The 14,215-nt window shown below is 29.6% G+C and overlaps 1 protein-coding gene across 1 annotated transcript; it reads right to left on the bottom strand.

The window, feature by feature from the left end:
* Positions 1-12,953, bottom strand: LOC106682914 (uncharacterized). Its single transcript, XM_014424051.3, has 3 exons — positions 12,109-12,953; positions 7,516-7,684; positions 1-1,019 (listed from the first exon to the last, which is right to left on the bottom strand). Exons 1-3 carry the CDS (start codon positions 12,429-12,431, stop codon positions 753-755), a joined length of 759 nt encoding a protein of 252 aa, XP_014279537.1. The 5' UTR covers positions 12,432-12,953; the 3' UTR covers positions 1-752.
* Between the last annotated feature and the right edge of the window lie 1,262 nt (positions 12,954-14,215).

Below are 14,215 nucleotides of genomic sequence, written 5' to 3'. Positions count from 1 at the left end.
TTGTAGTTTATGGTAAGAACCCTAGAAATCATCTTAAATGGCCCCTACATCCTCCCACTGAACTGAAAACATATATATTCCTAATTGATTTAAACATTTCTAACCCTTGTTTGATGAGGGTAAGTAATATATGTATAAAAATTATATTACACAAGAAATGGATCCGCTATTTTAACCAGTTTAGAAACCATTACATTGACTTGAAAATCAAGTTTTGACATATTAAGTTATCATCATTATATTTTTTTAAAACATGAAGGCTCTGGTCCCTACTTTATTGAGGCTGTGTTGTAGCGTAGTCTCCTGATCCTGAAGTTCATGCTAAGCAGAGAGAAAAAATTAGTTTTTCTCTATACCCAAATTTGAATTTGAATTCCTAAACCAAATATTTCGATCATAGAGTCTAGTACCTTGCACATATCACCCTTCTCTATAGAGATTAAAATAAGATTATTTTATAATTAGCGGTAATTTATAAAATAACCGTTCCCATAATCGAACGGATTGAGTAAAATTCATTATAAATCACAGAATCAACAATACGCATTCTGTGTTAGAACTCAATAAAATTAACATGATTTAAACGTCATTGATGTTATAGGGAGTCTTACTGTTTTTCTCAAAACATTTTTGGCTTAAAAGTCATTTAAATTAATCTTTCTAAACCTCAAAATCCGGTTTATCTCTTTTTTGTATATATACAATAATATGTACAAGTTTTATTATATTCTTTCATTAAAAGAGAAATTCTTTCAAAGATCAGTATTCATAAAGGTTTTTGGGATTTTAGGTTTACGGGAACTAATGATGTACATTATTGACAATACTGTATACAAAGCGAACGTCACCCAAGTTGTAATTATAGCAAACTTAAATGTCAGATCTGTGTTGATGAGCCATCCATCACGCTTGTGCCTGTAGTCTATGTAGTCAGGATCTGGCTGCAAATAGTCTAGGAAATCGTAAACTGTACCGCACGACAGTCTGTCTGTCACCAAGCTGGCCAAATCTCCATTGGCCTGAAAAAAAAAAGGTATGAATAAGTAAATTATAGGTGTCGTTTATAACTAAAATACCTGGAGATTATAGGTGTCCTTTATTACTGAAATACCTGGAGATTATAGTTGTCGTTTATAACTAAAATACCTGGGTGTCCTTTATTACTGAAATACCTGGAGATTATAGTTGTCGTTTATAACTAAAATACCTGGAGATTATAGGTGTCCTTTATTACTGAAATACCTGGAGATTATAGTTGTCGTTTATAACTAAAATACCTGGAGATTATAGGTGTCATTTTAACTAAAATACCTGTAGATTTATATCTAAAATATCGGTAGATTTATAACTAAAATACTTGGAGATTTATAACTAAAATACCCGTAGATTATAGGTGTCGTTTATAACTAAAATACCTGGAGATTATGGGTGTCATTTACAACTAAAATATCTGTAGCTGTATAACTAAAATACCTGGAGATTTAAAACGGTTCAAATTGTTAATGTGTTATATTCAATTTTTATTTTATAAGCTAGGCCAGATGCTGAAGAAGGTTGGCGTTGTTGTGCAAAGGGAATAGACTAATCCTCTTGTTGAATTGGCATAAATGAAATCAAATTCAATGAGATTTTAGTTGCTAAAGGTAATCTCACAGTTAAATCAGGGCATATACTAGACATTTTTGTTGTACCCTTTTCCTGACATGCAGAGGAGAGGGTAGGGTGTTATCGCACAGATTGCTTCTCTATTCTAACAAGAATAGGAAGGTCAAGTTGTTATTACCTGGGGCTGCCACTAAATTAAAGTCAACCCCTCCTATCCAGACCAGAGTCGAACCAGCATCCTTTCAGTTATCTAGTTGCTAAGATGGCACCTTAACTCTCTCGGCTTCAGTTCAAATTTTGAACTCTATATAATGTGATTCATTCTTCAAATTTATCGTAATTATAGAATCAGACTTGACTATAAATTAAAATATAATTTAAAGGTACAAAAGAAAGATAGAATTATATTTTATACTTATTATTTTCCATATTAGGTACCTTATTTTATGGAATATCTATCTCTTCCACATTATTAAATATAAGTTACTTTTAATATCAATTACTGTTCATTTTATTGAATGAATGAATAGTTGTTCAAAAAGCTTTTAATAAACTATTACAGATGGCATTGATAACTCAAATGGCTGACCATATTTTTTCTGCAATTGTATTCCAAGACTCTAAAACATTACCTATTGGAAAATATATAAATAACCTTCATTATATGAATTTTAATTGGTAGTACAATGGTTGATCTATTAAAATGTGCCATTACGATATCCCAAGTGATGGTTAAGAAAGTAGTCAAAATAAGAAAAAACAAAAATCATTAAAAAACAGTGTTTTGACTTATATAGTGGGTCTTTGTGAAGTGTAAATAAATAAGTTAGTAATAACTATAAGATGATATATTGGAAATTATATAAGAATGTGGAAATTAAAATTAATAGAATAAAAAAACATTGCTGAAATAATAACTAGTAAAAAATAATTAATGAAAGTAATAGTAGATATATGTTAATTATGCATTCATTAATAACTTATCATTTACAATGAAATGATATTAATTATTTTGTTTTATTAGTAATGGAACGACCTTGGCCCTGTTTCATAATGAAAGCTAATAGTATTAGTTGATAGTACAAGTGTAGAAACTAGTGTGGTAATAATACTAATACTTATTTTTTTCATTATTGAGATGACTATTAGTGCTATTACAGGAATTAAAAAATACTAAAGTACAAGTTACTATTGTACAAGTCTGTGTAATTAAATTGAGATAAATCTACAAGACTAATAGTATTAGTTTGTACTTTATTATGAAACAGGGCCCTTGAGGTCAAAACACTTTCTTGGGCACATGCAGCCCCTACTAAGTGGGTACTCTTTAATTAGGGGAAAAATTTTATGACCAAGTCACCTATCAGCACAACTGTTGTTCTCGAAACAGTATTCCCTAATAATTTACTGAACCCCTGACTCTTCGTGGGTTGTAGCAGTAACGAAATAAATATAGTATAGATATGGAAGCATAATAATTAAATTTTGGAAATAGATAAATGTAGGAAAATAATTTTATTACTTTCTGTACATGAAATACAAACAGATAATTATGAATATATCCTTAGATAACTTGGCTTTGAACTTTACTCAAAAGTATCCCAATTTAAAATTTTTGGATATATAATGTATTTAATAAATAAAAATAAATCCTTTACACTGTACATTCCCTATTATTTTCTTGAAAAACTTACTAAAATATTGATAGAATTTAATTTTAAATATAAAATAAATTAATCAAACCACCCCATTTCCTCCCTATATATATTTTAAGACCAATTATCTATAATATGTTTATAGAGGAAGTGATAGATTATCTAATTGGACTCAGAGATCCAAAACATGTTTTTGTGTCAAGTAGAGATAAAGAGACAATAACAGGTGAAAATAATACAAGTGTTATTAACCCAATCATTTTTTTTTTTAATATTTTGTTTTAGGAGTTCAATGACCTTATGTTCTCAAACTAAAACAGGAAGAATGTGGTAGCTGAAGTTGTGTACAAGTCTACCATCTACTCACCAGGATTAAATAATATAGCTTATATTTATCTTAACAAAATTTAGTCTATGAGTTTACTGGTAATGTCTTCTTGACCAAATTTAAGAGTCTCGTTTTGAAGTGTTTTCTTGTTGTTGAAGTAATTGACTTTCATGTAAACGACTGTTTTCCTTCTAAAAGTTTAATGTAGTCAAGAAACACAACAGTTGGGGTGAAAAGTTCATAGGCTGACACATACATTGTGGTACTATACTACGGTAGTATTAAATCCATATGATTTTTAGTTTTCCCTAACCTTCAAAAGATTCGTGTATCAATTTGACAGCTGTTGGAGTATTAGTTTGTGATTTACAGCATTTTGAGTGAAGCAACTTTTGTTAGTTTGAACAAAATAGATAAAAAGGAATTTCGTGTGTTAATAAAAAAATACAGGTGAAGCCAAGGTTGGCTTGATAAACATTATTCGGACTCAGCACCAGGAAAATCAACCTTTAAAAAGTCGTTTGCAAAGTTTAGGCGAAATGAGCAATGAAGACGATGCACGCAGTGGACGCACCAAAGAGACTGTACCAACGAAAACATCAAAAAGTCCACAAAATAATTTTTGATGACCGTAAAGTGAATTTGATCGAGATATCTGAGACTCTAAAGACATCAAAGGAGCGTGTTAGAAATATCGTGAATGAATATTTGGTATGCAAAGTGGGTGCCGCGCGAGCTCAATATCGATTGATGATTCTGAGTAGTGTTTGGAGCTGTTCTATCGGAATAAACCCCAAGTTTTGCGTCGATATGCGACAATGGATGAAACATAGCTCCATCATTTCACACCTGAGTCCAATCGACAGTCAGCCGAGTGGACTGCTCGTGATGAACCAACTCCAAAGCGTGGATAGACGCAAGAGTTGGCTGCCAAGGTCATGGCATCACTATTTTGGGATGCGCATGGTATAATATTCATCAACTATCTTGAAAAGGGAAAACCACCAACAGCGACTATTGGAGCGTTTGAAGGACGAAATTGCGGGAAAACGGTCCCATTTGAAGAAGAAGAAAGTGCTGTTTCAGCAAGACAATGCACTGTGTTACAAATCAAAGAAAACGATGGCAAAAATTCATGAATTGGGCTTTGAGTTGCTTTCGCATCCACGCTATTCTACAGATCTGCCCCCCAGCCACTTTTTCCTGTTCTCAGACGTCAAGAGAATGCTCGCTGGAAAGGAATTTAACGCCAGTGAAGAGGTAATCACCGAAACTGAGGCCTATTTTGAGGCTAAAGGCAAACTATACTATACTACTATCATATATCATACTATACTACTATCCTACTTCATACTATTGAAAAATTGTATCATCGCTATAATCGTTGTATCGCCCTGGAAGGCAACTATATTAAATAATAAAATCAAATTTAATAAAAAAATAAAATTGTTTCCTATATTTGCCTACGAACTTTTCAGCCCAACTGTTGTTTCTCATCATAATTTTTGTTTTTACTTTGTTACCCAAGTTCTTCAGCATTGTAATTATTAACGAAATACCTGAGAGCAAAGTTAATTTTCTCGTTTTAATTCTTAAGAGTACTTTAACAAAAATAACTGTTCACATCTTTTTCCATTTAGGTTTCTTGAATTTCAAACTTAGTTATGCTCATATCGGTTTAACTTAAAGTATTGGAGATTTCTGTAGTATTGATCACATAGCAAATGGTCTATAGTTGTATTTACACTACTTACAAAAGAATAGGATACAATGTCATTCAAAAGATTAATGAAGACCCAATTTTTTGACAGGCTTGTTTAAAAAAAAATTGGCCTCATCCTCGCTGGAACATACTGCTGTTTCTCCTATTAACTCAACAAGTATTTCTTTTACTAGAATTATTGCATTTTGGTTTTAGTTCTTTTCATTTTTTTTTTTTTTATCAATGTTTATTTATATATAATTTAATTTCTTGTTCGAGACTGGTTTGGTTTTTCAGGGGAACCGGCATCGCAGCGAAGGAGCCGATCAGTTTTGACTCCAAACATTTGACATTTCAAAAGATGATAAAGCCGTCCTATTTTAATTTTGTGGAACTTCTGAAGAATTCATCGAAGCATTGGTACGAGAAATGCTTAGATCCGTGTAGGGATAGCCTATTTGTACGGATAGCCTATTTGTTCAGATGTTTTACAATGCATTACTAAGTCGACTTTTCGTAAGCCAGTTCTCAGGCGATTTTTGATTCAACTTTGTGTTAAGATATTGGATCGCTTATGTTAATTCATAGGAACCTAGCGTTTTGCCGTTTGTGTTTAAATTATTTCTGTTCTTTGAACATTATATTATGTCCTAGAAGTTTAAATTTCCGAGGTACTTGTAGGCTTTAGATCCTATTATAAGCTAATCACAGTGGTGTTTTTTTTTGTTTGTTTTTACATGTGCGTATTGTTCGCGAATGCGTACTAAAGGTACCGCCAGCGCTGAAGCGACCAAGCTAATAAAAGAATTCTTATCTGGCGCCGTTCGCAAACAAAAACAGGATTTAAGGAAACTCCGTTGGCGTTATTATATTCTCTTTTAGAAAAAAATATATTTTCTAGGAGTGAGATTGTTAGTAAAAATTCTTTAATGATGGCCACGGAATAAGATGAGATAAGATCGGGAGATATTTTAAACAAAAAATAATAGAATAAATCAGAAACCTGTAGGTTGGCCGATTCTTTCTATCCTAGCTGGAAAATAAATTGATTGTTTGTAGTTGAGGGAGTTAAGCAACTGCCTCGTGAATGCAGCGGTGCCGGTTTGAATCCAACCAAGTCGACTTTTATTTCTATAAAAGTCGACCGGAACCAATTAATCATTCCTATCGATTTTTTCCATAATCCCTGTTTCTGAAATTTCTTGTTTTTAGCATGAATACATTTACCAATATATATTTTGATTCCGCAGTTTCCTTCTTCTGTAGTGGCCTACATTTTAAGGAGTTTTTGAGTTGTAATTTTGTTGTAGTGAGCGTTCTTAGAATTTTATAATGTACTAGACCACACATTGGTTTTGAAATTTAAACCAAACCTAAAAACCTTATTCCCTAAATACGTGTCCTGGCACGTCATTTCTGAATTTTTATCCGGTTTGTTGCCAACGCATCGGAGGAGGCGCTGATGTGAGGATGTAAGGGGGTAGTTCGAAGAGCTCGTGTATTTGATCTGTGGAGGTACTGTATACTAATGAAGTCAAGGACAGAGATCACTAATTAGATTATCTTTCTTGTTGATAATGGTGCTGAAGACTTAAATATTAGGCTTGTTCCAACACAAGTTGAATGTAATCAAACTGCTGCAGCAACCTCTACCACTCGCCTGCCAGTTTGATGATTATCAAAATTATTTTTTAAGCAAACCTAACAATTATAAAAGGCCTAGCAAACTATAGATGCGATCCCGATACTACCAACAATCATCGTTTTCAACATATATAATTCCGTTTTAACGATAGCTATTGGAACCTTATTTTACTGTTGGTCCTTTGCATTGATAGAATTTTACTGTGTATACTTATTTATTTCAAAAACATATCACTACTTTTTTTTAATGGTGGCACATTTAACAATTTTTTTCATTTCATTTAGTGCTGGACATATTCTAATAATTGTTCAATAGACCTAAGTTGATTTGTGACATTCCTACTAGCTTTGGGACAGTATATTGGATGACATCAATAGAGAATGAAAAAATCATAACTTTTTTTTTGGTCAGATTAATGTAAAGTAGAGATGTAGTTATTTATAAAAAAAAATGTAGTTAAGACGTAAAATAATTTCATAGGAAAACATGCAAATGAATGTTTTAGAGGATGGTAGTTTTTCAGTAGATCAGTTAATATGTATAATAAAAAATAAAATAAATAACGAAAAAAAATTCTTACATCCAGTTGGTCCACGACATTTTTTTTATATTCTTTGCAGGTCTTAAAATAACCATCTGTCAAAACTATTCCTGAAGAAAATATTATAATTGCTGAAGCGATAGCTATGAACGAAGAACAGATGGCGAACAGCTTCGGTATCCTCTGCGGGTTCATCACTTCACGATGTCTGAAACAGAAAACAATTCACTTATATAATATATAGTATAATAAGTGGCATTACTTTAATTTTGGATTACTTGTTCTTATGTATAAAAATATATTGTTGCATAAAATTAATAGTCTATTGAATCATCATTATACTAATTTCATCATTATACTACTACATCATAATAATCCTCATCATTATACTAATTTATATGTCAGATTGTTTTTGTTTGGATGGAATTTGATTCATAAGTTTAGAAATTGAGAGGGCGCAAAGCTGAAGGACGTTGGATGGAGTGACTCAAAAGAAAATAAAGGTGAGGTGAATGTTCTTATTGAAAATTTACTAGACTACTATAATGCTATTAGATATAATTTTTTTACTACAAATTTCATCACTTTATTTTTATAAGGAGCTATGTAAATACCTAATACATATTCTAGATTTTATCTAATTTAGATTTGAAGTAGTCCAATTCTGGTGGAAGGGGGAGGGGGGCTCAAAATTACAAATTTACACAAATGGAAAAGAGTTCTTCTGCGAGAGAAAACAAAATGATTAGGTTTTTGTAAAATTATGAAACTCTTTAATCATCAAAATGTCTCATTAATAAACGCTATATCTTATATTCTTTAATAGTAGTTTAACTAAGGCTAAAACAAGTTTAAATTAGCGATAAGTACCGTTCAATATTTCAATTTTTTTTTAAAATGTGATATTTATTGTTGTATTAAAAAAATAATTAATATAAAATTGGCAAACAGGAAGATTACATAATTTTTAATTATGCCTTCTAATAACAAGATAAGGAACATGAAAGATCACCTCAAGAGTGGCGGCCATTTTATTTGGATTGAAATAGCAAAAAACTGTTTCTATTTGTCTTTAAAGAGAAATAATCTCCTGGAAGAAAAACGAAATGATAATTACGTACAAATGAATTCTTTTATAAAAATATAGCTTATTTGTTTTATCTATCATGGTAATAATTTATAAAAAGTGGAAATCAAATTGAAAACATTTAAAATAGAAACTCTACTAAATGCAAATGATACTCATTTGGTTTGTATTCACACATTGTAGTTCATTATATATCCATGGTTTATTACTAGCATATTAATGATTTCTTTAATGTTTGTAGGATTCCTTTGTGTCATTATTAACGGTAATTTTATTTTTTAGGAATTAAATAAACATAATTTGTATGATGAAATTACTGAAATATTTAAAAAAATTTTGTATTATGCCAGTATAGATTTATTAATAGATTAAGTAATTTACTGGAGCTAAATGATTATAAAATCAAAATAATTTTAACTTTATAAAACTAATAAGATGATTTTTTATAAATATGTTCAAGAATAAAGATTAAAATAATATAAGGAAAAGTTGGTCAGGTGTGCGGTCAGTGGAGAGTAAAACTTTAATAAGTAAAATTTTATTTTACTTATTTATATTATATTTGATGTTATTTATACCTGATAAGAGAAATAAAATCAATAAAACTGAAATACAATAAGTTTTACTAATTTGAGATATTTCCGCTGACAGTACCTCCAACCAACTTCTTATGTTATAATATATACCTTATTTATACTATAACTGTATACCTTAGTTATAATATAAAGTGTATAAACTATATGCCTTAGTTATAATATAACTAAGGTAAACTATAATCATACCAACATGATTAAATAACACATTAATGATGTGTTACATATTATTGTAGAACAGTACTAATATTTAAACTTTAGATTTCATTTATGTAATAGTTAATATCTTAACAATCTTTAGGGTTATATGAGTCAAATAATCGATATGATTTGCACCAGGGAATAAATAAGTGATATAACATTAATAATTATAAAAATTAAATTTAAGTTTATTATTGACCAAGTAAGGTTTCAAATAAACTCCTGAACGATATTCTCTAATTCCTTTTTTAGAACTAATTCTCTTCACGACTATACCATAAATGCTCAAGAGGATTGTGATCTGGACTATATGGTGATGGCTCTGATGGGTGGATTAGAATGTTTCCTAGGCATCAGAAAAGGTAACTACATTTTTTAACTCTCAGTGATAGTTTATAGAATATAATAATTTAGTTTATAGAAATTGAAAATCATAAAAATTATAACTAATTAGTTAATAAATAAGAATTATTTCCATTTATATTATATAAATATTAAATATGGTTTCTGTGAGACACATTTGTAGGAAATGTGTTCAAAATTCGGGCTATAAAAGATCAAAAATTACTTTTCCAATGAAAAATGGTAGTAATCTTTAGAAAAGCTCTTTAAACTTCATTAAATTAATATTAGTTCAGTATTATTAATTTTATTAGAATTACTTTAAAAGGAATGTATCATATTAAGCTCTATATCTTAGAACAAGTTACTGAATCAACTATATACAACAGGAGATAAAAATGGAATTTTAATTTATTGATTCTATTATTGTGTTATTGTAACCATGAGTCATCTCTGTGGGTTCAGAGAGCCCTATGGAGTCCAATCAGCAACATAAAGTGGGTATCCTTGATTAGGGAAAAATCTGGCGGTTTAACGTGACCATGAAATCACCATCTTCCACAACTATTATTTAAGAAACAGTACTTTACAAAGTACTGAACTTCTAACCTTTCATGGGCTCTAGGGGTACAAATTTTCATTTTTAATTATTGATTTAGACATAATCGTCATAATTTCAATATTTAATAAAACTTTAATGTGTTAATCACACAGCATTTTGGAAAAAGTATTTTCACACTATTTAATATAACAAACTTTTTTACACACAAAAAAAAATAATAGAAACTTTTATTGTTCAATGTAAGCATTTAAAAATAATTTGTTTATTCATGCCAATGATAATCATATTTAATGATTATTTAATAAACTGGTGATTACAATTTATCTTTTATAAAAAATAAACTTGTGTCATATCTAATAACAGATTGATTAGTATACTATGTCTTGTAGTAACAACAAAATATATATTGAAGCACTGCTTGTAAAATAAAGGATTCTCTCTAGTTAATAATTATATTAATGAATATAATGGGCTATAGCCAGAGCTATTCCTCATAAATGTAGATTAAAGATGACAAATCCTATGTGTTGATAAAAATTCATAAAAAGGTCAGTAATTTCTTACTATTCGAAACTTATCCATGGGTAATGCTTATTTTAGGATTATAATTATTTTAATAATTTATTCAATCAGCCAGAGCTATTCCTCATAAATGTAGATTAAAGATGAAAAATCCTGTGTGTTGATAAAAATTCATAAAAAGGTCAGTAATTTCTTACTATTCGAAACTTATCCATGGGTAATGCTTATTTTAGGATTATAATTATTTTAATAATTTATTCAATCAGGTTATTTTGCCTTTTATCAAGCATTAAAGTTGAATCCTTATGGCAAGGGGTCAGCTTCTTCTTTGAAGATGTCTTTTTTTTGGCAATGCTGCTGATGGCTATGAAGCCAGAACTTTGTATTGCTCAGAAGTCTGCATTCATTCATAAATCTGATGCTTGCTCCTAGGAAGATGTGGCTTTAAGAGTATAATTATTTATATCTATATATAATTTAGAATTACAAGCTATAATAATTTAGCAATATTCAGCATAATAATATCTGTAGAGAATCGCTCAGTGAACTTGATTAATTTTTCATTCTATCGTTAAAATATTATGGGGTTCCCATGCCAAATAAAATCTGTCATGACACTCACTCCCTCAGATTCTGATAAAACCTGACACAAATAGTTCTATCTATAGTACTGTCTTGATGACACTTGCAAAATAATTTTGCCCTTTCATTTATAGTTCTTGTTAAATTTTTTTTTTTTTTTTTATGTCAAAACTTTTGAAAAGGGAAATATGCATTCAAACTAAAAAAAAAAACTTTCATGAATATTTTAAGAAATATTATATGTTATACCTATAACTAGCAAAAACGATTCTTACAAACTATCTTAATTTCCCATAAACTAAGCATTTAAACATAGTTCTTAGACATTTAAGAAACAGATATTTTGATATAAGAAAAATAAAATATTTAGAGTCTCATTGGTGGTAGAATACTCAATTAAAAAAAAAACTTTTAAAAATATAGGCAAGTATATTATATAGGACTATATATAAACCCATTAATATTTCACTACTGTCATGAGAAAAAGTGTTTGATGATTTTTATATTTTGGTTCTATATTATACACCACTTATCAGTAATAATTATAGAACCAATTGGTTTGAATCAGTTTTAATAGTTACCGGTTATGACAATGAACAATATGTATTCAGAATATAAGAATGATATAGGAAAATATTCTTGTGATGTTGATTTATGGAAATATGTAATTTTCAAGCCTATTTTAACTTAAGCTTGATCAAATTGAATCAATGAATAGAATAAAGTCAATGTATTGTACTTACACAGTAGGAGAGTTCATAATCAGAATCCTTTGACTCTCTTTTACAGTGCTGTGCCTTAAACCGTGGTACATGACCATAAGCATAGACCATATTAAAAGAGGTACAGGAGCAAATGTGACATAACTACAGTTCATAGAATCGCCTCCAGAGAATTCAGTAAAACCCCATGTACCATACAACAAGCAGCTGCAAGCTCTCATATCATCACATGTATTGAGTGCCCAGCGCCAGTAGTACCATATGAAGCCGCTACTTAAAGAACTGCATACAGCACAGAATGCACCGCACAAATTGAGCAAACACAGTTGTTGGTGAGTCCGCATTTCACTTACACTACAGCACAGTTGTGAATGTACACTGAATGACCCCCTGGTACCGTTCTAAAGATAGTATTATCTTGTTCAAACATTCAGTAGAGATAACGGGCCATCCCTACTCTAAAAATATTGTTATAATTGCTCGATCGTATAATAGTTTTATATATAGATAAGCTACGCATCGGAGTTAATATTGACTTTTGGCTATCATTTTAAACTGTTGGAACAGATAAATTATATCTTAATTTTATGACATCATTAAGAACTCATTATCATTAGGAGCTGTTATCCAAAATATGTGTATAAGTCATGTAATTTCATAATGGCTAAATATTTTTGCATTACAGCGGAAATGCGTCAACTGATATTTGCTATCATAAATCTTTATATAAAATTTAAGGTGAAATGATGTAAAAGCTAGGTCTGAATAAAGGGGTAATTTATGATCAGCAGGATGGATAAAAATAAGTTTAAAAAATTTTATGGTATTTTTAACAGAAATTAGGTTCACCCAAAGAATCTAAATAAATAAATACTAGTTAAATATTTAAACAAAAAAAAGTTTTTAAAATTTTTTTTGTCACTTTTACCTTAAAAAATCTTAAAAGTTCCATTTTAAAAATTGTATCTATCTCTCATAAAAATAACAAATTATATCGTCAATAATTTACTTTAAATAAATCAGCTCTCCCAAAAATTATATTTTATTAAACTGAAAGTTCAATCAAATATTTTTTAAAAATGCACTAATTCACTAACAACATACCATGTGTCTGAAAAATTTCTAACTAATCTGAAATGGTAATGAATCCATGACGTATGACTGGGAGTTGCCCAGATTATAGCAATATTTAAAAGGCATATTTTAATAGCTATGTGTATATTTTTTACATAAGAGTATAGTACAAACAATCAAATGAGGTTTAATAATATTTTATAGAAATACATTACAGAAATAGCTTATATTTATGAGATGTAAATAGGAGTAATAATCATTTTAGTATTGTCTGGCCTTAAGGTTTAATACCTTGGGCTTGCTTGTCCTTGGGTGAGAGCAAAGTGGCACAATTTAGGACTATTTACTTCACTATAGGCAAAGAGATTTATAATTAATAAATATGAGGAGTAGATGTTTGGGGGTGCAGTAAGAGAATAACACTTTTATATTTTCACAGTTTAAAAACTTATTTATGTTATTCTCTGACTGCACCCCTAACCATCTACTCCTCATATTTATTATCCACTTAATATAATATAATATTAATCATTACACTTAATATAATTCACTGATATTTATTGACAAATTGATGATTATTAAGTAAACAGTTTGCTCAATTTTTAAGTTTTGCACGCATTTTCTTTATTATCATTATTAGGATACTCAAAAAATTCTTTTATAACAGGGGAAAATTAGAATGGTAATACGTGAGTTCTTACAACAAAAAATAATTTTTATTTAATTAATTATTTATGTCTGCCTACTATTGCTACTATCTAATTTTTTTGGGGGGCAAATTTTTTAATGTTTTGTTTTGAAATTCAGATTTATTTGGATGTATAAAATTGGTACCTATAGACTGATGTGATATATCAGCAATCAGAAATATCTACTGAAAATTTTTTTTATATCAACTAACAGGTGTTTGGAACTTTATGCACAACTGGAGTAACATTTGCAAAGATGAATAAACATCTTATGAAGTGCTGTGCAAATCTGAGTTAGGTGCCAATACCACTAATAGCTTATTATAGAAAAAACAAAAGTAGTTTTTATCTATGTAGCATATATA

Source organism: Halyomorpha halys, unplaced genomic scaffold, assembly GCF_000696795.3.
Source record: "Halyomorpha halys isolate HHAL.00 unplaced genomic scaffold, Hhal_1.1 Scaffold450.1, whole genome shotgun sequence".
In the NCBI taxonomy this organism is placed as follows: Eukaryota; Metazoa; Arthropoda; class Insecta; order Hemiptera; family Pentatomidae; genus Halyomorpha; species Halyomorpha halys.
The sequence above is the reverse complement of the archived record's forward strand: the minus strand, read 5'-3'. Positions and strand labels throughout refer to the sequence as shown.